The 27,711-nt window shown below is 41.5% G+C and overlaps 1 protein-coding gene across 4 annotated transcripts in view; it reads left to right on the top strand.

Moving 5' to 3' along the window:
* LOC146678249 (transcription initiation factor TFIID subunit 4) overlaps positions 1–27,711 on the top strand; it is a 104,814-nt gene that overhangs the window by 2,330 nt on the left and 74,773 nt on the right. For 3 of the 4 annotated variants that reach the window (XM_085423697.1, XM_085423780.1, XM_085423855.1), the window contains exons 2-8: positions 505–677; positions 17,911–18,063; positions 18,740–18,862; positions 19,404–19,493; positions 20,548–20,757; positions 25,530–25,605; positions 26,684–26,798. In XM_085423697.1, coding sequence (XP_085279823.1) covers positions 505–677; positions 17,911–18,063; positions 18,740–18,862; positions 19,404–19,493; positions 20,548–20,757; positions 25,530–25,605; positions 26,684–26,798 — 940 coding nt within the window. Of the gene's footprint in view, positions 1–504; positions 678–16,603; positions 16,757–17,910; positions 18,064–18,739; positions 18,863–19,403; positions 19,494–20,547; positions 20,758–25,529; positions 25,606–26,683; positions 26,799–27,711 lie in introns of all 4 variants that reach the window. The other variant, XM_085423932.1, reaches the window with a different exon arrangement.

Below are 27,711 nucleotides of genomic sequence, written 5' to 3'. Positions count from 1 at the left end.
ATGGTTTTTGTGCTGCACTGCTTGAATGAGTCATCTGACCTCAGAAATAATAGCTCAGTTACATTTTCAAGAGCATGATCAGAACATGCTGTTAACCTTACTATTGACCTCATGTCCTTTTCTCTTTATGGAAATTCTGCAAAGATAAACAAATGTGTAATAAAATATTTTATCACGGCCAGGTGTGGGGTTATAATAACTGCAGTCCTGGTCCTTTAAAACGAAGGGAGAGTTTGTGTAATTCGCTCATGATCAGAGCCTGAAGCAAATACTTCAGTCTTTGATTATAATATGTGCACTACTGTAACATCTTACAAAGTCTAGATCCTGTCATGAAATATTACTTTTGTAAAATTGCAGTGTTTTATAAGGTTGTAGTGCAGTGATATACCTGCAGTATAACATGTGAAATATACAGTATTTTTTTTAGTGGCTGCTTTAGCTGTTCTTCTGCGGTATTTATGTTGTGGTGTTCTCTAATTTATGTTTCCTGCTCTTCCTTAGGTATGGTGTTGGTACGCACAGAGTTAGGACAGCTGGTGATGGTTCCCCAGCAGGCTTTGGCTCAAGCTCAAGCACAAGCACAAGCTCAAGCCCAAGCCCAGGCCCAGAACAACATTTCTCCACGACCTGCTACCCCCACCACAGGGACATCCTTCAGAGTAACCTCTCCACAGGTGAGACCACAGAACCCACATGATAGCTGGCAGCTGTAGACTCTCACTGCTGCAACCAACGGCACACAGTGTTGCTGTTCAAATGAGACAAAAGGAAGGAGAAAGACAGAAAAATCAGAAAGATTATTATACTCATTTGCAACTCTACTAGTGTAGCGTTGCATTGGTTTAACAGTTTAAAATTATCCATGTTGTTAAACTAGACCTTTACGCTGGCCCTTGTTCAGTTGTTTGAAACAAGCCATTAGTTTTGCTTCTTCAAGCCAACCTTCTGATTGGCTGCCTCTTGCAAACAGATGGTTTGGTTTGAACTGCGAATAGGTGGGGCCAACTTCCCATTTGATGCAATTTGTGATTCTGGGAATTTGGCAGCTATCTTGAATCTTGAATGAGCAGACACCCATAACTTTAAATTCACTAGTTAGTGGGACATTAAAAATGCATGCACTAATTAAATCCAATACAAAGCTCTTCGAAAGTTTAGTAAATCTTCTCCAAAATAAGGTTAAGAATTAAGTTTTCCTGTCAGATTGTATTCCTAGTACTCAACATTACAGCTTCATTACTGGCTCAGTCCAGAGAGCTGATGTGAAAAAAGCATCTCTACGTATCCCACCAGAGCACTGAACAAATGGCATGCCTATCAATGTGAAGGATATAGTAAGCCAAGAGAAAGTAAAACATACATGCACCTACATTTTTCCTATGATAACATTTGCCACAGCACACCTGCTGTGACTGCCTACCATTTACATGGATAAGTGCAAAAACAACTAGTTAAAGTTTCCTTTTCTGGGTGCTGATCTGCTCTTAAGTTGTGTATGCACTGGAAATGAGTTGCTTGTCAAGCATCGCTTTAAAACTGCCTGCTGGTCACTCGCAGATATTCCAGGCTGTAGTGTGGATCCTCTAATGTATTTAGAATCAGAATCAGAATCAGAAAGGGTTTTATTGCCAAATGTTGAGCAGGTTTACAACATTAGGAAATTGCTGGGGTACTTAGTGCAAAACATACTGTCAGACAACGCTTAAATAAACATAAAAATAAAAATTAAAAGTGCTAAGTAGATAGATATATACATGAGTGCAGGTGGTGATCAGTGCCAAACATGGAATGATGCAGTGAACACAGCGTAGGGTCATGTGTAAGTGGTGGGAACAGTCATACGGTTATTGTTCATGTGTCCAACAGCAGAGGGGAAGAAACTGTTCTTATGGCGAGAGGTTCTGGTGCGAATGGACCGGAGCCTCCTGCCTGAGGGGAGCAGGTCAAACAGACTGTGTCCAGGGTGAGAAGGGTCAGCTGTGATCCGAGCTGCACGCCCCAGTGTCCTGGAGGTGTACAGGTCCTGCAGAGATGGGAGTCTGCAGCCAATCACTTTCTCAGCAGAGCGCACAACACGCTGCAGTCTCTGTTTGTCCCTGATAGTGGCTCCAGCGTACCACACGGTGATGGAGGAGGTGCGGATGGACTCGATGATTGCAGTGTAGAATTGCGTCATCGTCCGTGTTGGCAGGTTGAATTTCTTCAACTGCCTCAGGAAGTACATCCTCTGCTGGGCTTTCTTTATTTTTTTTGACACTTTTTATTTGTTTAGGAACATTTTTATGCAACAAGATAAAAGAAAAAAGAAAAAACAGAAACAGTATGAGGTCATGGGAAGATAACATACACCTGTACATACATCTGCACATCCACACATACATACGTCAACAAGTCTGCATTGCTAATTCTATGCATCAAAGGGTGCTGCCACAAGCTGTAAAGTCCAGCCATTTTCTCCACCGTCTCCTTCCCAAATCTCCCTGCAGTCGCAGAGTGAAAGTCATACATTCCATCAATTTGACGTCTTCCACTATAGAGGTAAAAAGTGTTACAGTGGGAGGATCTCTACAGAGCCAGCGTTTTGTTATGGCCTTCTTCGCAGAAGCCAAGAGAACTTTCAGAAGGTAAACATCATCTGCAACTAAATCGTCTGTAAAATATCCCAGATACAATGAGGTAAATGTACAAGACACGTGGAATCCCAACACCTCTGTAATTATCTTTATAACTTCCGTCCAGAAGGGTCGTATGAGTGGGCAGGACCAGAATATATGACCGTAATCAGCCATGACTTCCCCACAATTCCTCCAGCAAAACGCAGGTGTAGCACTGAATTTAGACTTCTGTTTAGGCGTTATGAAATAGCGTATAATGTTCTTCCAGCAGAAGTCCCGCCACATGTTGGAGTTAGTCGTGGTAAACTGTGTCTCCCAGATCCGTGCCCACCCATCTTCTGTAATCACAATGTCCATTTCTTTTTCCCATTTCTGCTTTATGTAAATCGTTGAGTGCCCTTTGAGCTTAATCAGACATTTATACAGTTTACTTATCAAGGCTCTGTTACTCCCAGAGTCATAAGCATCAATGAAAATATTAACAATCGAGAAGTCTCCACGGACACAGCTCTTCAGTCTTTTGCCAATATAGTCACGGAGTTGCAAGTATTGAAAAAAGTCTTGTTTCCCGAGATCGTAAGTCTTGCATAGGGTATCAAAAGCCATAATTTTAGATTTTACAATAACCAAACACCCAGCAGTGATTCCATGCCACACCCATTGTTTAAATCTACTATCGTGGGAAGCAGGTAGAAAATCAGGGTCATACGCTGGCCACCTCAGAAGTTTTATCTCTTCCTGGAGTTGCGCCTGCTTGACCACTCCCCTCCATATTTTTAATGTAAAAGTGACCCAGTGGCTGGGCGTCAAGGTATCGTCCAAATCAGAAGCCGCGTGACCAAGTCTAGACTGGATTGGCGTGTCTGAGAGAGACATCTCAATAGTCTTCCACCTCGCACAAAAAGATGGATTACACCAACACACCAAGGACCTCAGCTGAGCAGATAAGTAGTAATTCCTTAATGAAGGTAGAGCCAAGCCCCCTTTGTCTTTCGGCAACTGCAAAGTAGAGAACTTCACCCGTGGTCTTTTGTTAAGCCAAATGAATCTCGAAATCTGCTTATTCCATTCCCTGAATTGCTTCTCTGGAATTTGAATAGGTAAAGCAAGAAAAAGATAGAGTAGTTTGGGGAGAATATTCATTTTAATTATCTGTATCCTGTTGCCAAGGTCGAGAGGGAGCAAGGCCCAAATGTTGAGATCGCTATATATTTCTCTATTAATACGACTGTAATTAATATCGTACAGTTGTGTCAGATCTCTAGGCAGAAACACTCCCAAATATTTGATAGCAGTTGCCTCCCAATTAAACTTGAATTTTGCCAGTAGTGTCTGGTCCGGAGAAAAATTAAATGACAGAACTTGAGTTTTTTTGACATTAAGGACATACCCTGAATACAGGCCATATGTTTCCAACATCCCCATTAATACTGGTATACCTGAGCTGGGATCCATGATTGTCACCAAGACATCATCTGCATATAAACACACCTTGTACTCGTCCCCTCCTATTACAATCCCTTTCAACGATGTTTCCTGACGTATAGCCTGGGCTAGAGGTTCGATAAACAAGTTGAAGAGGTAGGGGCTTGCTGGACACCCCTGTCTACATCCTCGTTCTAAAAAAATAGTATCGGAGAGGCTACCGTTAATTTTTATTCTGGCAGTAGGGAGAGAATAAAGAGCTTGGAAACATCTTATAAACTCGCTACAGAAACCAAATCTTTTCATCACTAGGAAGAGGAAGTCCCAATTCACTGAATCATATGCTTTTTCAGCATCGAAGCTAAGAATAATTGAGCTTTTTTTCTTATTATTAATGTGTTCGATGATGTGTAAAGCTCGTCTAATATTATCGTGGGTTTGTCTATTTTTCAAGAAACCCGTTTGGTCTTCATCAATCAAAGAAGGCATTACAGCATCCATTCTTCGCACCAAAATAGTTGTGTATAGTTTATAGTCTAAGTTCAGGACACTTATAGGCCTATAAGATTTGCAGTTTAGTCTATCCTGTCCCCCCTTTGGCAAAACCGATATGAAGGCCTCCTTCCAAGAGGGAGGTACCAGACCTCCTTTCAAAATGTAGTTAAAACTAGTTTCCAACAGGGGAAGAAGGCTTTCCCTCATGGTTTTGTACCATTCGGCAGGGAGCCCGTCGGTACCTGGTGATTTATTGGATTTAAGGCTGGAGATAGCTTTAATTATTTCTTTCCGAGATATTAAGGACGTTAACTTACTATTTGCTTCTCGACCAATCGTAGGCAGGTCTAAGGAATTCAAAAAGTCAGTCATCTTATTTACATCACCCTGAGTAGATTGACTATATAAGGATTTGTAATACTTTTCAAACGCTTTTTGAATTTTATCCAGGTCAGTTACAACATTGTTACCAACCGGGTCTCTAATCTTATAAATATTATTTTCAGCTTGCTGTTTTCTAATCCGCCACGCTAACTGCTTCGCCGCCTTAGGCCCCGCCTCATAATACCTCTGTTTCATGAACCTTATGTTTTTCTCTACTTCTTCGCTCAATATCTTATCTATCTCCTGCTTAATCTGTCTGATCTGGTGGGTTACTGTAGTATTTTTATCCTTTAGACCTGACTGTTCCAAGGCCATTAATCTATTCTGCAGTTGTAACAATTCTTGTGACTTTTTCTTTTTAATCATGGTCGACCACGCAATTATTTTACCTCTGAGGACAGCTTTGGCTGCATCCCATACAATACTGTGATTTGTCTCTCCATTATCATTGTCCTGCAGGTACAAGTTAAGATCGGCTGTCATTTGTTTCACAAAAGCGGGGTCATTTAACATACCGGTATTTAGTCTCCACAAAGTTGTCTTCCGTGTCCCGTCCAAATGTAACGTTATATAAAGTCCACTGTGGTCAGAGACATCTCTTGGACCTATTCTGCAATCTTTTATCCTGTGTAAATCCCTATTAAACATAAAACAGTAATCTATCCTCGAATACACTGAGTGTCGAGCAGAGTAAAAAGTGAATCCTGACGCTGACCCATGGATAGATCGCCACACGTCAATAAGCCCTAATTCCGTTAACATTCCTTTAACCCGTTTCCCTCCAGACGTGCTTTTCCTGTCCCTATTATTTGAGTCTAATCTGGGATTTAACAGTAAATTAAAATCTCCTGCACAAATAAGAGTTCCCACCGTTTCCTTAGAGATCAAATCAAATATCTTCTTAAAGAAGCTTGCGTTGCTTCCTGGGGGTGCATAGACATTTAATAGTGTGACCGTCTTATTCTCTATTCTACCTTTTACTAAAACAAACCGACCTTCCTTATCACTTATAGTAGATATATGTTCAAATTTTATTTTATTTGAGATAAGGATAGCTACTCCTCGTTTTTTCCCGGCCCTATACGATGAATAAAATGTATGTCTGAAACCCATCTTTTTTAATTTCTCATGTTCTGCATTATCTAGATGAGTTTCTTGCCAATATGCCAAGTCTACTGTCTCCTTTTTCAATTTGGCAATTAATTTGCTTCTTTTAATAGGGCTATTCAGGCCATTTACATTTAGTGAAAGCATTTTATAGAAATTATAAGCCATCAAGTGGATATGTGGAATACAACATAATCAACCCAGACCTCAGAACATCACAACCAGAACTCACTGAACAGCAAACACACAAAACATTAACAGGAGCTTCCAATACAAAGGATATAACAGTATCCTTTGACATTGAGGGGACTGGCCACAGGGTGGGGCCCCTCATCCGACAAGAGGGGAGTGACCGACAAAAAAGCCAAAAAAGGGCAAAAAATAAACGAAACAGTCTCTTATCGCTACTAGACATAACGTGGTGGTTCTCTAACCATGTCCGTAGGCACCAACCTAAAGAAATATGAATTCTGAAGGATACGAAAGTCAGTGTTCCTGCGGTTAGATTATCAAAACTCTACCGCCAGCTATCTCACCGTTGTCCCGCCATCAGCTGTTCACTCGTCTGCTGACACTTTTGCTTGCTCCCTCCGGAATGCTTGGAGTTTTTCCCGCACGTGCTGCTGGAAGCCGCCCCCGCAGTGTGCTGTCTGCGTTTCCCAAGGAAGTAGCTGCTTTATCGTGTCCTCTGTCATCCTGTTGGTTTGGTTCCCCAAGGTGATCTTACCCACGGCTATTCCCCGCTTTCTTAAATCCTCGGCAGCTTGGCTCGCGGTATTATATAGGACATTGCCTGACGCATAAAACACTCGCATCTTACTTAGTGGTGTCTGGAAACGGATCCCGTTGTCCTTCAAAGCCTTCTTAACTGGGATATATTCCCGTCTCCTTTTCTGCACTTCCAGAGAGTAGTCATGATCGAAATACACCCGTTTGTTTTGGATATGTACCCCTTTGTTCCACGCCGTGCGGAGAATCTCTTCTTTAACAGAGAACCGGAGGAAGCGCACTATTATTGAGCGTGGTGGGGCGTTCGGGGGTGGTTTCGGTCCCAACGCGCGGTGTGCGCGCTCAATGCCGAGAGCACGGTCCGGGCCGAAATCTTCGCCTAGGTGTTCTTTGATCAGATTTTCAACAAAGATAGTCACCGACGAGCCCTCCGAGTTTTCCGGTACGCCGTAGATCCGGATGTTCTTGCGTCTAGCGCGGCCCTCCATATCGGACACCTTTTCCTGAAGCGCCCGTTGATTTTCCAACAGCTGCACAAGTGTATCCCTAACACCAATGTCCCAGCGTTCCGAGTCAGCCTGCTGGGCTTTCTTTATGACGGAGGTGATGGTGGGCTCCCACTTCAGGTCCTGGGTGATGGTGGTACCCAGGAAGCGGAATGAGTCCACAGTGGTGATGAGGGTGTCAGTCAGGATGATGGGGGGGAGTGGAGCTGTGTGCTTCCTGAAGTCCACAATAATCTCCACTGTCTTCTGGGCATTCAGCACCAGGTTGTTGTGGCTGCACCAGGACACCAAACGTTCAACCTCCCTCCTGTAGGCAGACTCATCCCCGTCCAAGATGAGTCCACCGTTCGAGATGAGTTACTAGTAGGTCATATGTTAATCAACTGTGTTTTTCACTCTCATTAGTAATCTCTTCAGTTCCTTGCATCAAAGTTTATTGCGCGTCCACCCACTTCGCACTTGCAATTGTAGTTATTTTCTCTGTAGTCTGAAGTCGTAAATGTTATTCAGTTTCTTTGTCTCTGGTCACTAAGTCACCATAAATCACTTACAGTGTGTGGAACAGCTGTCCTCTTGGGTAAGGAGGACAGAGGTGGACCAGCCACCAACTTTAGCAATTGAGTGTTCTTCAGACGATTTCTAATCAGGATTCTTCTCATCAGGTTGTTGTTTTTTTTTTTTTTTTTTTACCTGAGCCATAGTGCAGAGACTTTATAATGTATGTATGTATGTATTTATTTATTTATTTCCATTGTCACTCATAAGGAAACACTTCTCTGTTTCTTCTTTTTTGGTATCCATTTGTTGAACTTCATCCACTTTTTGGCTTGCAGCTAGCAGCACTCAGTTTAGAGTCATTCTTATTCAGAAACCTACACAAGTGGTGAAATCTAAACTTGCTGACACACATTATGGGTAGAGCACGCAGGAGGTAGGAACCTGTAGAAAACTACGCGTGTTAGTTACACAAGGGCTCATTCTGATATTACTCTGACTTTCTACTAGGAAGCTGGCAGGTTAAAGTCCATTTAATGTCTGATCTGACATGTCTAGACATTTGCGCTCTCACACTGATAAAATGAAAAGGTGAGGTTTTAGCCTTGGGGAATCACTTTTACTATCCCGACTTCAGTGGGAGCTCATTCATCTCTGTGGAGCCAGAACAGAGAAGAGTCGTAAATGACCCTGTGGTTTTCTTGAGTGATGGGATGACCCAAGGGATATTTGACCGTGACTTGGAGGTAGGAAGGAGCTGCCCTGTTCTTGGCATGTAGATAAGCAGGAGAATTTTGAATGACTGGAAGCCAGACAGGTGTACATGGAAGGAGAACTGTGCAGGAATACAAGTACTAGGCAGACATCAGCTACTTGGACTAATGGTAGTGGCCTTATGGCACAAATGTTGTCTCCAGCATTTTTACTAGTCTGGGGTAATTTTCGCATAAGAATTTTGGACAATTTAGAAAGTGTCCGGGTGTTTTCATCAGTTATTTTGTCTTGATGTCCATTTCACATGCACTGCTTGAAATACTCTGTGGTTTAGGTGTAGGAACTATCTGGATGGAGTGCACAGGAGGCAGCACATATAGTGTCCACTTGATAGGTCTATTAGGTAATTGTTTTCTTTTTGTTTGTTTGTTTGTTTAATTTAAGGGCGATCGTGGCTCAAGAGTTGGCCGTTCGTCTTGTAATCAGAAGGTTGCCGGTTCGAGCCCCGGCTCGGACAGTCTCGGTCGTTGTGTCCTTGGGCAAGACTCTTCATCCGTTGCCTACTGGTGGTGGTCAGAGGGCCCGGTGGCGCCAGTGTCCGGCAGCCTCGCCTCTGTCAGTGCGCCCCAGGGCAGCTGTGGCTACAATGTAGCTTGCCATCACTAGTGTGTGGATATGGGTCGATGACTGAATGTGTAAAGCGCTTTGGGGTCCTTAGGAACTAGTAAAGTGCTATACAAATACAGGCCATTTAATTTCGGAACTGACAGGTTTAAGACTACATTTGATACCTGCCTACTCGCGTGGAACTCGGTTGCCTACTCTTCCTAGAAGAGTTCAGTCCCTGCGTGAAAAGAGGAGATACCTCAGAAGCCTCACTGTTGAGGATAGAATGCAAGATGGCCATCTTTTATTGCAGTATTTGCTGCAAATGCTATTTTGTTGTTCAGGGTCACTCGTAGCTTCCTCGCCAGCTGAGCGAACAAGACATGAATGTATGAGTTACGACTCTTAATAATCTTAAAAAAAAGACCCGAAAACAGCCGACTCCTAGCTACTGTGCTGTGACTGCTCGCTGCTCCTGAAACGTTAGGATGGAGCTCAGCGATATATCACATCACATAAAGCAGCGAAAGCATCTGAATGCAGATGTGCATTTTGCTTTTGGGTAAATAATTCTGCAACCTTCAGAAAAAGTTAGATGGGATTTATTTTTTTTAATAAACAAGTAAATAACCTGCGTAGTAAAAGGTGTCCAGATGTTGTTCATCTATCAATGAATGTCAGATAAATGATTGAAATGGAATCGTATGTTTTCAGTGAGACAAACAGAAAAACAAATTGATTGCAGACATATAGTAGAATTAAAAAAAACCTCTAAATGAATATCAGATGAAACAGAAAGGCCTGATGGTAAGAGTGATAGAGAGTTTGTATAATTTTTTTTTAGCAGCGTATAGAAAGAAAAGGAGATGTTTCACTTTAAAGCATATTTAAAATGCCATAATAATAGAATTCAACAGATGTGTATCTTTACTGTACCTCTAAAACCTGCTGATATTCCACTCTGTGCAAACTCAGCTTACACCAGTGCCATGCATATGATTTACTAAGATTACAAAAACATCGAACTCCAATCCTCATGGGCACATTTCAGGTTTCTTTCTCTCCAGCTCTGCATAATTTCCGTCAATGTTAATGCCACAGGTGGTGACCTTTGTAAAAGAATAATCTGACTGATGAGATTTGAAAAACTGTGATCTAATTATACGTGTGTTCACACAGTCGATGTTGGGTGGGCACCTCCTCATTAAATGAACACTTTATTAGTTGTAGACCCTAATTGGGGTGTGATTAATGCGTTAAACTGTGTAATTATAACAAAAGAATATCCTTGATTTTTTTAATCTATAGATTAAACTGAGATTAATAGGTGAATTAATGTCTCAAGGCTTTTTAATGACTCCATGGGGTCCTCTCATCAAAATTTAACGAGCTCCTGAATCATTAATTGGAATTTGCTTATTATCACCTGTGGATCCATCATTCATTTGATAACTTGAGCTTGTGCTGGTGGCTGTACACCTTTGGAGCTTAATTGCTTTTAATAATGAGGTTACTTGATAGTTGGTCCCCCACAGTTCTCTTTAAATCAAGTGGGACAGCTGAAATGGGCTGGTGACAGCAGAGCACTAATAGAGCTGAAATGTGTGCACAGCTTAATATTTGAGCGTGTTAATGTCTCTGGGCTAGTTTTTCTGTTATTGATCTCAGAATGCAAAACACTACCTCTGCAATGTGAGATGGTGTGTTTTATCGTAGGCCATTTTGGGTGAATATTGTTCCCAAACTATTATTACTATTATTACTAATAACTATTATTCCCATTCCCAAACTACACCCCAAATCTGTTAATATTCAGATATGCGGAGCTGGAACCAGTAAAATCTCGATTATTATGAAAAACCTGCAATCAGTTGTCTAACTGGTTAAATTAGTAGTTGCTTCAGCACTTGTATTGGTTTAAATACACAGGTTTTGTCTGCGTGTAAAAAACAAAACAAAAATGTTGGCACACCACAGAGGATTTGGCCTTACTCTAAAGAAAAGTCAGCATGACTGGGATATTTTTACCAGTTTTTTAAGAAGGAAATACACTCTTCATCTTTTTTTTTCAAATAATAGGAATATGCATAGACCAGTTATGTAGGGTGAAACCAGCTTATAACTCTAACTATATGTAGACTAGTCATGCTTACCTGCATAGTTATTCCCTCGAGACCTGTTTTTAACCAGGAAAAAAATCCTGGTACACACTCAGTGCTACTTACAAATTGCTAGTACTGGGCTTTTTAGAGAGTTTGGTCCATTTGGTCATTTGTCAGCTGCACATCCATGATTGGAATCTCCAGTGCTACTACATCCCAAAGGAGCAGTACTGCATTGAGATCTAGTGACTGTGATTGTGATTGAATACAGTGAACTCATTGTCATCTTCAAGGAACCAGCTTGACATAATCTTGCTAGAAGCAACTTTCAGAAGAAGGGTGCGCTGTATTCATAAAGGGATGGACCTGTGAGCAGCAATACTCAGGTAGGCTATGGAGCTCAACGTGTGCTGAAAGAAATCCTGAAGGCAGAAGGGTGTTGAGCCCCGTACTTGGAATTTGTGCTGTTAAGTGTATATCAGTTTTTTTTCCTGGTTAAAACATAACTTTAAGCGATAACTACACTGGTTTACATATAGTTAAATTAATATTTTTCATCTTAATTATCTGAAATTTATGCCTGTTAAGTGATAACTCAAAATATTTTGGCCATTCCCATCTGATCTCTGGGCATTTTCACCAAGAGAACTGCCTCTCTGAATATTTTCTTTTTCACACCATTCGATGTATACTCTAGAGATGGTTAGTGCGGGAAATTCCCAGAGGATCAGCAGTTTCTCAAATATTCAGACCAACCTGTCTGGCACCAACAACCATGCCACGTTCAAAGTCACTTAAATCACCTTTCATCCTCATTCTGATGCTCGGTTTGAACTTGAGGAGAATATTTTCTATGCATGCCTAAATGTTTATTGCCATGTGATTGGCTGGTTATGATTGGTTCATATCTGTTAATTTGCTAAATCTCAAAGGTTTAAATCTAATATAGCTAGTTGTTGTCTTCCCCCCCCCCCCAGGCTTTCAAGGTTGCACTTTTCATTATAACCCTAACTGCAAAGACAAAAGATTAGCACTAGAGGGCAGCATTTCATTGCCTATTTTAACTTGACGTGTCTTTTACTCTGAATTTTGATGACTGTTTGTAGTGTTTGCTGATCACGTTGGGCTATGGTAAGATATCCATTCATGCTACCTTATATGATTTCTCTCAGTTTTACAACTTTATATGAAATTAAAATAGAGACTGAAGAGAGTTTCACTGCTCTTACATAAGGTGCAAGAAGAACTGATGTTGAATTTAAGCCTATAATGTTATATACATATAATGCAAAGTATCGTTGTAAACTTTAGTGTTCAGGTGTTTAGTGTTATTGTGCTCTATAGTGGGTAGTATTACATTTTCAGGTAGGACTGAACTGAGAGACATAATGTGATATATTTCAAACCTAAGTCTAACCTCAGGTGCTCTGTTACTTTCATAGTGTAAAAAACTGTAAACTGTGAATCAGAGTCAGTGTCACACAGAGCATGGTCAGACATTCATCTCCTTAAACGTCATGAACAGAATTCTGCATTAGCTGCACAACAATCCTCTCTGCTCATAGTCAGCCAACCTATATCCACCCTGATACGAACCCTTTTCAAAAGAAAGTCGCAGATTGTCATCGCCTGTCACAGTTGATGACAAATTAGTGGGCTGCGGCGTTGCCATCTCGACAGGAAAAGCAGTAGCAGGGAAATGAAAGGGAATGGTGTTTATTCCCAGAGCTCAACCCCTCTGTCGGCCTGTCACTCTTCCCATGACCCTAAGGGGAGAAACGGAAGGCATCCTGAGCTTCCTTCCTTCCATACCTGTTAAATCATTCATCATCCAACTGCCTGATTATTTTAAAAAGCTAACAAGGCTTTGGTTCTCAAGTGCGTTTGTGTGCGTGTGTCTGTCTGAGGGAGAGAGAGTGAGCGAGAAAGTGGCATAGCTAGCGGTGGGATGCACCCTGTGGCTCTTAGCATCACCCTCCTTACCCCCATCGCCTCATCTCTCATACACTCACTTCCTCCAACTCTTCAGTGTAACATTCATTTGGATCCTACTAAACTTTTAGTGGAGGCAAACCCCCTCCTCCTTCTTTCTTATCCCACTTCTTCTCCTCTGCACTGTAGTCTTTGTTTCTTTTCTTCTGTCTGTGACAAGTGCAGTTAATCGTGTGCACGAATTTGTGTCTGTTAGCGTGCTTTGGTCTGTCTGTGAATGGAAGGCTGAGTGCCAGAGGTCAGGGTTGAGGCCCTCCTGGGTTGTTTTGACTAATAGACAGGGTAGCAGGGAAGCAGCCAGGAAGTGTTTATGAACGTTTGTCTGTGTGGTGTGTGTGAGTAAGAGATGAACCTCTTTGGCTTTGTGGCACTTGGCACTGTCCTCCTCATTCGTTCTTCTGCTTTTCATATGTTAGCAAACAATCTTAGGTTACGACACATTTCAGCACTAGCATGAATCCTTTTATAAATGCTGCATTTGTCAAGTTCCATTCATTCTTCCAGTCTTCATTCAATTGCGCATACCGTATTTCGATATGTCACTGTGCTTTGAACCTATTCCACAGATTTTGCAGCCTAACCTGAATTTATACTTCATGCTAGTATGTAGTATGTTCATGCTACTGTGCATCTGATTTATTCAGGTTTTTCAGCCTTTTAATAATCTGTGTGCCCGTAGTTTGCATTTTTATGCCTGGGTTAACAACAAAACAAGCTAACATACCTAAGAAATATTTGAGTTGTCTGAGTGCTTTTGGCCCTGCGTAAATATGTGATGAAAATTTTTGTTTATAGTACAAACAGTATGCATGTAAACATCCTCAAATTGCAACTCGGAGTCAGCAATTTAAGCTCCCAGTTAATGTGTCATTTGAAATCTAATGAGCTAGAGTAATACGGTACTAAAGAGAATCTGCTGAAATATCCCTAAACATAATTTATCTGTATGAGTTGAGTGATTAATTCCTACTTGTGTATTCTGTGTGATCCTTTTGCACTCATTGGTTTTGTCTCTGTTATAGTAAAGTGTGCCTTAATAAATTGCTTGCAGTATTGCCTTACTTTTCTGCAACAACTTACAGTGGAAATTCTAGACTGTATAAAAGCATAATAATAAGAGGAATGTTTTATACAGTCATTGACACTTAATAGTGAAAGGTGAGTTTCAGAAAAGTCATATTCATTTTTCTGTTTAATTATTTGTTGACTAACCCATTTGTGTGTTTGTTAGGTCTTCTATTCATCCATTAATTTGCTCATTAACTCACTCGTAGTGCATATCAAGTTTAATAAAACATTAAAATGCGATGGTCAGGTGTGTTGTACACAAATATCTGTGGTCTTTTAAATGTAGGCAGGTTCAAACTTTAAATCTGATACTGTTAATATACTGTACTTGATGCACTTTGTTTTTACATATTTTCCTTGGTGCCAACATCAAGGTTAGGTGAGTATTTAGATGCTAATATCTGTATTGGTTAAACAGATAGAGGACCCAAGCTTGAAGGCTTGAAGTGAAGGAAGAAAGGATTTCTCTTTTTTTTTAAACCATGCATTGTGGCAATGTTGGTCATCATTCAGCCAAAATTGTCACCTCGCAGAAGAAATTTGGCAATATATATTTCAATTTAATTCAATTTAGTGTTATTTATACAGCACCAAATCACAAGAACAATCACCTCAAGTCACTTTATGTTTTAAGGTAGACCATACAATAATACATACAGAGAAAAACCCAACAATCATATGACCCCCTATGAGCAAGCACTTTGGCGACGGTGGGAAGGAAAAACTCCCTGTTAACAGGAAGAAACCTCCGGCAGAACCAGACTCAGGGAGGGGCAGCAAACTGCCGCGACCGGTTGGGGTGAGAGAAGGAAGACAGGATAAAAGACATGCTGTAGAAGAGAGCCAGAGATTAACAAGTGTGATTCAGTGCAGGGAGGTTTGTCAACACATAGTGAGTGAGAAAGGTGACTGAAGAAATACTCAATGCATCATGGGAATCCTCCAGCAACATACATTCTGCAGCAAGAGTCAGTACTCTTGCTGCAGAATTTTGGATTAACTGAAGGCTTTTCGGGGAGTTTTTAGGACATCCTGATAATAACGAATTACAGTAGTCCATGCTTGAAGTAATAAATGCATGAACTTTACATGCTATACTGGGGTCTCATCATCAGCCCTGTTTTGTGATTCAAGGCCACATCACCCCCTTGGTTCTCTTTGCCATGTTCGAATCCTGAGCAGTTTTTGTAGTGTGGCGTTATTCTTCCTGGGAGGCCACTGCTGTTGGGGAGTGCCTTTGCAATAATTGGGTGTGCACCAATATTTGGGTTTTTATAACCTCTCTGTCACCATGAGTCTCTGGACTCAGCTTAGGGCTAGGTGATGATCTATATTTTAATTTCATATACGATTTTGCTTTTGGTTTGTGTTATTTGTTGTATTACAGATCAAGAGCACCTCCAGGGTTTCTTTTGTTTTCAGTAGCAGGGCATTTTCAGTCCTCCTTAAAATCTCAGACTCACTCCAAATTTAGTTCTTGAGCTAAGATGATTACATAAATCTTTTTGTACAAAAAGTAACTTTTTAAGGTCTTCTGTAAGTGAACCTGTTGAAGGATCATTAATAGTTACCTGTCTGTTGGTTGTTCAGTTACTCTCCACAGGTCCGTGCAGGTCCCCTGAGCCTCATGTTGCACCTGTTAGCTGACAGCAAGTGATGGTTGTCCTTACGAAACAGCCTCCTTACTGCATGACCTTGTTTGCCTCTACCACATCCACCTATTTTTCACATGTATTTGCTTTTTAAAATTATTTTTATTTTTTTTATTATATTCAAAGTTTAAATATTTCTCCTGTAAAAGGACACATTTATTTAGTCAATGGATAACTCAAGGTTTCCCAGCAAAGCATTTCACTGTAATGAAATCATCAGTGTTATTCCCTTTACCTGTCAGTAGTTTCAGTGTCGTCGCTGATTGATGTAGGTCTCCTCTGGAATCAGACCCCAGTAGTACGTCACTGTGAGCCAGCGCCACCTGACCAAAGTGCTTTCTTGAGTTAAATCTTCATGTCGACAACATGCTGCCACCTTCCTTCTTCTTTCCTGCTGTCATGACCTTTTCTCATCTGTCTGCAAGGCACGATACTGCTCTTTTCTTATTCTGTTGCCCTGTCTCTCTCTCCCTCTCTCACACTTTCCCCCGTCTTTTCTCTGGCTGCCATCCTTCCTCCTCACTCTTTTCTTTCACAGCTGAAACTGGCACAGCATCACTGTCGCTGTGTTTCTTCCTTTGTATCTTTTAAGGTGGCTTGTATTCAGTTATCTCTCCTGTTTCTCTTTCGTCACCTACTTCCTCTGATATATTTATTCTGAGTTCTGTCTCTTTTTCCTCTTCCTTTTTCTTCTGTTCTCCTTTTTCCAGCAATCTCCTGTGACCTCTCAGGCCAGCAGGCAATGTCCTTTGACCCCAGCCAAGATGGCACCGTCTCCTTCTCCTACTCCTTCCAGCCCTGCCCTACAGACTTCTTCTTCCTCTTCTTCTTCTTCTTCCTCCTCCTGCCCTGCACTCCGCCCAGTGAGACAACTCCTCCTGACATGTTATTCAGTCCTCTGCCTGGCATTTTTTTCCTTTGCTATACCAGATAACTGCCTAGAAATAGTGCTGACTGAGTCTAAAGTTTACTTGAAGGTTGTGTACAAGCTGATAATTGACTTCTAGTATTTCGGAGGAAATTTTAGTAAAACCCTTTTCTGTATATATTATACCTGATGTAAGCACTAATACTCACTACTATAATTAAAATTTATTTAGTAACAGCAAAAAAATCATGGGGACATTTTTTTAAGTATATATCAATTATGTAACGAAGTAACAACTTCCTGTTGTTACAGGAAAGAGGATCCTTAGATTATATGGATGTCAGGTCCAGTTAATTGCAAATACCTAGAAGAATTTAAAAGTGATTCCAAAACAAAAAGGGTCTTAGAAGGTCAAACCATTTATTTTCAAAGTGTGCAGACAAAAAAAGGAAAGTATGAGTCCCCTGCATTGATGCCCTAGCTACACATAATGCATAACCTGTACTAAATACTGGCACTTATTGGCAAGGAACTAGAACACAGTATCCTCTGATCCAGATCAAATTCGGATTGTTTTGATTTAACCAAAACTACACTACATAGTCACATCACAAATATAACTGTACACGTAGCCTTGTTACCATCTACAGTATATGTCACTCAAATGATAGGACCTTAATGTGTCCCCTTCATCTGGCTGTATTCACACCTGTATTTAGAGCTGTCCACTTATGACCACGTCACATAAGATGTATTTTATTGCCAAGTGTGAACAGGCCCTGAGAGATTTAAAAGAGGTGATGAGGGCCTTAGAGTGAGAGACTGCTGTTGGCACCTCATGAGCAAAATTGTGTATATGAATTTTATTCAACTGCGCACACATCATTATGGGTAGCCAACATTTGTTACAGATCTTCCAAGTCAGGTGGGTGACGATTTAGAAAAGCTTTGATGTGCTCCTGTGCTTCCCTGCCTCTAGCTTGTCACCTCCTCCCCTTCTTCCTCCTTGTCTGTTAAGAGATGTCCACCAAAGTAAGGACACCAGATGTGACAGGAGCGCTGTGGCGCCTGCCTCCTGTTCTCTGTGGCCTTGCTGGGAGCGAGGCGTCACGTCCTGTTTATCTCTCTGTCTCTTCCTTGCTCTTCCAGAAGGGCCCTGTGGCACCGGTCGTGGCTGTGACGGCTCCGCAGCAGACCCCCGTGGTTTTGCCTCCCCAGGCCCCAGCCCAGCCTGCCTCCCAGCCAGTGCAGCCTGCACAGCCGGGAATTGCCACGGCCTCTGGAGCTTCTGTCGCATCCCAGGTCTGTTTCCTTTGCCACACTGCCCTCCTCTCATCCTCCTCCACTACCGCCCACATGCCACCCTAAAGGGTGAGGGCACTGTCACAGCTGCCAGGAGGCTGGCTGTGTCACAAGCTCAGACCCGGACCTACAGCTACACCACGTCACACAGCTGGCCATGGACAAAGAGTCTTGCACATGCTTGCACTCATACATTCACACTATTGCGTACTGACCCAAGGACATAGAAAGACATAGAAGCACAGATTTACCACGAAGTCACATGTATGCATATTCTCTCTCTCTCTCTCTCACACACACACACACACACACACACACACACACACACACACACACACACACACACACACACACACACACACACACACACACCTGTCAACCCAGGTGCTACATTTTAATGTCCTGAATGTAGACTATTCACTGAGTTGTGACAGATACTTTTCAGCCTCTTTTATCAGCCAAGTTAATTCCACTCTTTAAGTTAATATTTAAGGACATGCACCGCAGTTATAGGGCCACTTCCTCTCTGCTTATGTTCTGATCCATTGTTTTACACAGCGACTTTGAGGTTGGGATTTGGTAGTGGTGTCACTGGGGTTTTTTTTTGTTTGTGTGTGTGTGTGTGTGTGTGTGTGTGTGTTTTATAGAAAATGAATTATTTTGTTGTCTTCAACAGGAAATGCAAGAGAATGTTAAGAAGTGTAAGAATTTTCTGGCCACACTTATCAAGCTGGCATCTCACAATTCTCCGTCCCCCGAGACGTCTAAGAACGTCAAGGCTCTTGTTCAGGACCTTCTGGTGAGCTTCACAAAACGCTGTTCATATCATATAGGAAAAACTAAATAATATCACTTGTTTAGATGGGACAATTTTGGGGCAAGTATTAGATTTACAAAAACTGCTAGGGACCTGCCGTATACCTCTTTTTTTTGTAGGCAAATAATTTTAACACCATGTTTCTCATGTATCTAACTAATTTAATGAAATCATAACATGGTAAGTGTGAGTCCATTGTTTTGGGGGTTTTTTTCCCTTTTTGTTTTGCGGTGTAACATATTTTAAATTTTACATTAAAATTGACACTTTTCTGTGTCGTTGTATTAAATATTTCCTACCTGTAGATGGCAGCATGAAACTCTTTCCGAAAGTCTCTTTTCTGTGTCATGAATTTTCATCTCATACAAAATGTGCACCTTAAGTTGTACCCTGAAGTTTCAGGATGGAATGGTTGATGATTCCTTCTGGTGATGGGCTTTCATCTAACTGTGCTTATACCCTCTGGTGTACTGCATGGCTTCTCTTTTGAAATTTAATATATTCTTTACTCTTAACCTGACAGGATGCCAAAATCGAACCGGAAGAGTTCACCAGCCGACTACAGACAGAGCTCAAGTCATCTCCGCAGCCTTACCTGGTACCCTTTCTCAAGGTGAGGTTCTTGCTAGTTAACTTCTTTTTTTTTAACCTTCTTCCTAAGCTATATCATCCATAAAACTGATTCCTACACTGACTAATGCAATGGCTCATTGAGCTCATCTTCTTTATAAGTCTCTGAAAGTGCCTATCTAACATTGAACCCTACACCTCTGTCATCAAGTAGTCTTCTTAACCTTGGGCCTGTTTATTCAGTTTATAGCACCTGTAGATACTTGAAATTCTCATCCATCCATCCATCCATCCATTTTCTTGTGCTTAACCAATTCTGGGTCCTGGGGTCTACTTGAAATTGACCCCTAAAATTGTTTTCTGAACTGCCCCTTATCTTTCACCTCTACTTATTCCCTAACTTGGCTCCTTAAGCTGCCCCTCATAGATTTTTCTGAAATGATCCCCCTAAAGTAGTTCTTTGCATGGGACCACAGTCAATGTTAGCCTGGTCTGACAGTTGAATGAGACACACACACACACACACACCCTCCCTCTGGCCTGACTTCTGACTGCGGTGACGGTGGCCCCTGCAGCCATTCCAGTAGCCAGCAGGTTTTTTTCAGCCAGCCATGATGAGCATCACATCAAAGCACTCACCCGCCCAACAGGGCCACAAACACATGGTGTCAGGCAATGTTAGGTCATTTACGTCAAAAATCTGCCCTAAAATATTCTCTAGCGAACGACATCAGCTCCTTAGGTCAACTGACAGTGAGTTATCATGCTAATAGTTATGGTAACACTGTATACAGTTTTAAGCATACTGTAGGTTTATTATCCTGAATGCAAATTAAACAATTTCAGCACACAAATAAGCATTTTTTTAAATAACAAATAAAAGTCACATGAATCATTGTGCAAACATTCTACAAACATGTGGTCACATGCATCTGCAGATATTTTTTAGCTGTCTATAGCCATATTTTTTTGATAGCATTATGCTAAATTAGCCAGTGACCACAGCGGTAGTTGTTGCAGCTGTGTATGGTGCTTTGTAATGCATGTCTATTTCTCTATATGACTGTAAACTCTGGCTGCCCTCTATCCATCAACAGAAGAGCCTCCCAGCCCTGAGGCTGTCTTTGCTGAATAGTCAGCAGTCTCTGATCCAGCCCCCGCAGCAGGGACTAAAACCAGCACCCTGTGGCACCCCTCCTGCCATCGTCGCTGGGCCAGCTGTCCGTATACGCCACCCTAATAGTGTCAGCACCACTACGGGTGCCAGTGCATTGCCCGCTGGGACGCTCGGACATGCAGCTGCAATGGTATGTATAACGTGGCCCAGTTGGAAGAGTATCCAGTGCAGACACAGTCATCACAATGTTTAAATTGGGAGTTGCTTTTTAAAACTTTTTTGTCCAAACACAAGAGTTTGTTCCCCAACATCACAGTCCAAATGAAACTACATGTGATCTTTGAAGTAAAACATAGCAAATATAAAGATCGATCCTAAAATGTGTAAATGTTCATATGTGTTTCATTTGTTTTTTGTTTTTTTAGCCATGTCCAGGAAATGTGTATGTATGTATGTATGTATGTATGTATGTATGTATGTATGTAAGGTGTCTGATAGAGCAGAAGTTGTACAGTAAATGTGACGCATTTTCCCACAACAGCCCACCATGCATTTAAAAAATGGTAAAATGCAATGAATCCAACCTGCTGGGGGTAGTGTGCTTGTTGATGATGGGTTTTGTTATTTTGGAGCAAGTCACAGTGTGACACCCAACTCACAGATTCACTGAGGACTCATATATTTAAAAAAAAAAAAAAAAAGGGAAAGGGTGACCCAGGCCTACCCATTTTCTGTCTTTAGAAAATATTTATTTTGTCTTATAGGTTGTTTGCGTAATGTGCAAGTGGCTCCACTGACCATAGCAGATGGCAAAGCACAAGTATCCAATTAGAGGTACTCAATTTACAAACTTTGCTGTTACACTGTTAAGTTGCTCAAAATGGGAGGTGAGAAGAAGTACTAATAACAATGTCTGGGTTGGAGAAAGAGCCAGAGAAAGCATATGGAGAAATAAAACAACTTTTTAACAGAAAGGTTTAATTTTAAAAGATGGGAAAGCTAAGCTATGTCTAAGAATAAAATAAAAAATAATAAGGCAACAACAGATTATTCATTGATACCACACTTCTTCACAAGCATGATATCAACTCCCAACACTTATGAAGCTCGATCACCAGGCTGACCAGCTGCTCTCACTGGCTTTTTATACGTGAATGCTGAATGCTGAGTGAAGTCAGCTGTGACACCTGAATTCACCTGAAAGCAGCACAATACACCCACACAACACCACATAGTAGGTCTTTTAAAGCTATGACATAAGGTTTGTCTCTTTATTTGTAGGATTTTGAAAAATTTGTCAGTGAATTTGGAGGATTTTGTTGTCAGACTAAAGTAGTTTTAAACATGAAGGTTCAGTTATTCCACAAAGAAGTCATTTGGAGGCATTACATTAAGCTAGGAATACATATGCCTAACACAGAGGACTGTATTATATGTCTTTGTGAGCTTTCTGAAGGACTATTTAAAGATCCTTCCCCCAGTTTAATGGAAACAGTTTAACACCACCATCTGTCCTACAAATCTGTGATATGATTCTTGGTATGCAGTACAGTCTCTGTGATGGTTAGTCACACCCATATGTTGCAGATTATAAAAGTGTCATGATTATTTGTGTACAGGAGTCAAAGAAGCAGGAGATTCAAAAAACGACAGGAAGTAAACCTACAAAAACATCGAAACGCCACGAAACCTGGGCTGAGCGCACACACTGAGGAAACACAGACACTACAACAAAAGGGCAATGTGAAATTGTTGCCTATTTATACAAACTGACACGCTCTAAGAGATAATCAGGGGAATAGGGAACAGGTGGGGAACGAGGAACAGCTGAAGACAATTAAGACAGTTAGGAACAAGACCAAGAAGACAAAAGACTACCAAAATAAACCTGGAAGTCACTGACTGACAAAGAGACAAGACTCTAACACACTTGAACTTGACACAGGGGAGACAAGGGGGAAGGCTCGGAGAAACACAAGAGATTATAGAAAAGGTTGAGACCATCTCAACCTTGCCCCTCTAACTTTGTCTCCAAACGCTCAACCTGTGCTGTCCCTCTGATATACTCATTTCTAATCTTGTCCGTTCTGGTGACTCCTACTGAAAATCTTAACATCCTCTACTCTGCCACCTCCAGCTTGGCCTCCTGTCTGTTTGTCAGTGTCACAAAAAGAGGCCGAGCTTTGCACCTAAAGGTAGAAAAGAATTCAAAGTCCCAACAAAATTCATATTTCAGGGTCAAAGACGCAGTACCATGACAGAGGGGGACTGTACCAAGAAGCAACAGCCTTACTTTTTCTTTGGTTTTTTTTTACCGTTTGTCTGATTTAGTTTCCAGATTTGATTTGATTGTTTCAGTTATATTTGAAATGTTTAAATTTTTTTAATTAATATTAGCCTTTATAATCATAATACTGTAGTCGGTAGTGCCAGGAGCAGATTTAATAAGTTCAGACAAGGTATTGCAGAACAAAAACCTGGCTCAGAGTCAATGCCTTCTTTTACTTAATGTATTGAATAATATGACAATATTAGCAAAGACTAATAACATGGACCTTTCCTCTATATTTCTAATTGGTTTGGTATTTTTGTTAGTTATTTTCTGTTAGTTTTCTATCCCCAGTTTCAGATCGTGGTATAGTTTTAGTTAACTATAATAACCGCGTTGTGGATACTGAACGTGTGTTTGTGTCTGTGTGTGCAGATGTGCTTGTACATTGAGAATCATGCAACCCCACAGAGCCCAGATGTCTACAGATGGGTCAAGTGAGGTCAGACTCAGATTGGTCTGGTCCAGGCAGAGTAGTGGGCAAGCTAGAGGGGTGTCTCTTTTGTATTTCTCTCTCTCTGTTTCTCTTTCCTTCTCCCTCCCTTTTTCTTCGCTCACTCCTTCCTGGTTTACTTGGGCTGTCACTTGCATACACACACTTTCTCTCCATGCCTTTCACTGTATCTGCCCCCGCATCACCCTCTCATTTCTCTCCCTCTTTCCCTCCCTCTACCCGTTAACCGTTGAAGGGTGAAGCGAGGTAACTAGGTCAGCCCCAGGTCAATTTTAAAGCAATGTGGCGGCCGCAGTCTATGTCCAGAACATGCCTCTGGTCTCTCGCTCTCCCCTTCTCTCTCTCTCTCTCTCTTTCTCTCTCTCTCCCTCCCTCCACACACACACACACACACACACACACACACACACACACACACACACACACACACACACACACACACACACACACACACAACCGCAACATAAGCTATCACACAAAACATTAGTAAATGATCGCCGCTGGCACGTCAACAGTCTGAAACCAGAACGCTAGTTGAATTAGCCTAAAAAAAATCTGTTCATACTACAGTGTTATGGGAAAGATTTCTTGTTGTAGTAAAGTAGAGTATATAGATGTGGGCTTACATTATTTAAGGTTTCTTATTTAATTACAATTAATGCTCCAGGATATCCAATAAGCCACAATCATTTTTGGTTTTGAACCCACAACATTTGAAACAATGCTGTGTTTCAAATGTCAGGGGTTTAATTAGATAAAAAAAGAAGTATTCTACGTTTCTAAACACATGGAGGATAGACCACTTAATAAAGACATTATTTAGAAAATCAAAATTAGATATTTTTAAATTATATATATATATATATATATATATTTTTGTATTGTGCCAAAAGCTATATGGGAACTAGACCATAAACTTCCTTGGGGCAAATTTTATATGAGGTGAATGGCCTTGATGAAAACTCGAGAGGTGTAAGTAGGCCGCACCACCACATACCATAACAGCTCATTCTTCATTGCAACAGTGTGCAGCGTCAGTACATGTGATGTTCTATGGATGTTTGAGCTAAGAGGTTGAAATAATATATTCTAACTTTGCTGGTCAAGTTATTGGGCATCAACAGCAAGGAAAATGAATAATTAATGAATAATAAATAGACATAAATAGTATTTTTTCTGTATTATTGTTTGAAATCTGTTTCTCTCTTTACATAAAACTAACATGTTATTCTTTAATCTAAAAAACATCTAACATTTAAGATCGCTCTAGATGTTAAATGTAGGAAATATGAATCATATGAAAGATGAGCAGTTTAGGTTTAGTGTTATTCCTTCTGCCCCTGATTCTAAAACTTCTTACCTGAGGGTTTCCCCTCTCTCTTAACTGTGTCGCCAGCTGGCCAGAGGTGCTAGCTATCTTTGCTCATTCTGAATGTATTTTTCTCCCGTTCCCCCCCTTACTCGCAGACCCCTGCAGTGGATCTCTGGGGAAAATGGCCTCTGTCTTTTTTCAGTAGCTTGAACAGTAATATAGCATGTGTCAGGGAATGGAAAACAAGGCTAAAAAATATGCAGCAAGAAGCAAACTGGTAGGAATGGATGGCTGAGCCTGAGGCTCGGCCCGTAGCTGCTACCAAGGAAGGAAGTGACTCTAATAGCCCAGCATACTCTCCCACCCCCCGCACCTTCTTCTTCTACTACTTTTTCTTCTTCTCAACTACTTTTTCACCGTGGCCTTGACTTTTTATTGCCTTTGTCTTATCTGCAAATGCAAGAAAATGTAGGTCATATACAGTGGGAGAAATCCATCCTTCTTGTGCATTTAATTTGATCTCTAGTTTCTCTGTACTGTGTGGAGATAGCCACTGTAGAATTCACCACTCTTGTATGTATTATGCATTTATTCTGTATATACTGCTGGTATTTTCACTGTGTTACAATTGAAAAGAAATCAATATACAAAACTCAAGTGGGTCTAGGTCTACAGATTATGTTTTTTTCCTATCCAACTATGACAAAAAGTTTGATTTTTCACTTTCGGTTTTGGGGATCACACAAAAATTGAGCAATGCTTTAGTAGGTGTTCAGTTTCATCCTTTTTAATTTCCATTCTTTATCTCTTCCTTCTCTCCAATTGTTTCCTTCTGAGAAATGCTACAATAAAGTTTTGCTTCCTCAGGGTGTCAAGACAGGAGGCGCTGTTGGTGGCCAGGTCCGGATGCCTGTGGTGATTACGCAGTCCATCAGAGCGCAAGGTAAGACATCTGCAGGCCTATTACAGACACATTTGATTGGGGATTGTACATGTAATTGAATTCATTCTTATACCAGGCATTTGGAGGACTAAAGTATAGAAAGATGAAAGATTGAACAAACATTTCTTTATATTTTTGGAAACTTTGACTCACGGTTTTCCTCTGATTCTGTTATGCAATATTTACATCCTTCGATTAAGACACCATTGCAGGAAAAATATTCAAAGACGTTCAGCCTTAGTTTAAATGATGAACCAATAAAACAGGTTATATAGCCTAAGATGGCCATTAGTGAAACCGTAAATGTTCTCTCGGTAGGCTGAAGGATGTGTAAACAGGCAGGAACCATAGAGAGAACAGGTGTTTTTTTTGTGTTTTTTTTTTTTCCTGTCTGGTTATAAAGCCTTCTCAAACATTTGCGCTACTGCTTACTCACACTGATTCACAAACACTCTTCCCACAGAAGCCCACAAATATCGCCCCAACACCAACCGGGTGTAACGCTCCCCTAAGAGAGCTCTGTGCTCTCAAGTGGTGTGTGAAATGAGTGTATGTGTTTGTACCTGTTTGTGCTTGTGCGTTTGTGTTAGTGTGTGTGTGCGTGCGTGTGTGTACAATCGGAGGTGCATACAAATTTGATCTGCCCCCTTCCCCAAGATTGCCTGCAGTGAAAGATCTGTAGGTTGTTTTATGCCCATAAATTGGAATGCGGGGATAGTTCTAAAAATACTTTCCTGTGCCTCTTGGCTAGGAACATGCCTGTTAAAATCAAGTTTAAATTCACTCTGGCAGTCCTTGTGCCTCTCTGGAAAACGTGTCTCGGAGCAGGATGCGGTTTAGGAGTGTAAGGAAAGGCGGTGAAGTGCAGTGATATTGACAGAGCGACGCTCTCCGCACCAACCTGGGGAGAGCGACAGCCCCTCACCCTCACCCCTGTGAGGATGACAGAGACAGCTGAAGGTAGTCGTTAGACAGAATAAATATTTGATGCAGATAGAAGGGGACACTTCAATGATAACATTAAACCTTTCCTTTTTGTTTAGTGTTTTCTTCTTTGTTCCCCCCCTTTCTTTAACAGGCACAATGGGAAAGGGAGCCATAATCCAAGCAGGCAAAAGTCCCATGGGCCTGCCTGTTCAGATCACCGGGAATCAGAAAAACAAGCTCAATGACCCCGGAGGAGGCACATTCAGGTACAACTCCTCTCGCCAGGAGAGTGACTGTGGAGCATGTTATTTGTGGCTGCCAACACATGGGGGCAGCATTTCACTAAAAAGCTTCTGCATGACTACAGGCTACACTCTCAGCTAAGGCTGTGAGTGTTTATCTGAGTCGCCTGCCTGGCCACCTGGCTGCCTGCCTGCCCGACTGGTTGATCGGTGGTCCTTTCTTCCCATGCCCACCACATAGCAGCACACTGTCAGTTAACAGATCACCCTCACGTTCGCCTTCCTCGTGTCACTGTCACAACTCATCGACAGGATTCCAAATGAGCTACCGCTTAATTTAGAAATAAGATAATTGTGCCCATATGGTTGGAATTTCTGGATGCGGTTCTGAAAATACCTTTTGGTTAAGTCAAACATACAGTATTTAGCCTGCAGCTTTCCTCTCTCTCTCTCTCTCTCTCTGGTCTTGTCTCTGCTTCAGCTGTGCCTTTGTCTCGAAACATAAAAGGTTCATCGCCCACATGCTGGCCTTTGCGGTCCATGTTTTGTGTGAGTCTTTATGTGTTTTATGTTTGCATACATTCCTCTATTTGTCTGTGTTTGTTTGTGTCTCTGCTTGGGTGCACATGAACATATGTGTATATTCCAGAAATCTAAGAATTTGTGTGTGTATGTGTGTGTGCATATCCAGCGTGCTTGTACACATGTATTGACAGGTGCCGGAGGTTTAGGATTGCCCCTGTGTGACTGGGACAGGGCAAGAAGAGTCTGGGTCACATGGGCCAACGGGTTCATGGTAATGGCTCCCATCTCCTGAGGGGAAAGGCAGCGCCCTGGGCTCTGATTGATAAACCAATAAATCTTTAGCTGCGTTGGTAATTAAGCTGTCAGGCTCGCTTGTTACTGGCGACCTTTTTCCCCCCTGCCGTGATCACAG

The sequence above is a fragment of the Rhamphochromis longiceps genome, linkage group LG1 (genome assembly GCF_057381845.1).
Source record: "Rhamphochromis longiceps isolate RC_006_pf linkage group LG1, R_longiceps_female_GT1.1, whole genome shotgun sequence".
In the NCBI taxonomy this organism is placed as follows: Eukaryota; Metazoa; Chordata; class Actinopteri; order Cichliformes; family Cichlidae; genus Rhamphochromis; species Rhamphochromis longiceps.
This window is presented reverse-complemented; position numbering and strand designations above follow the sequence as displayed.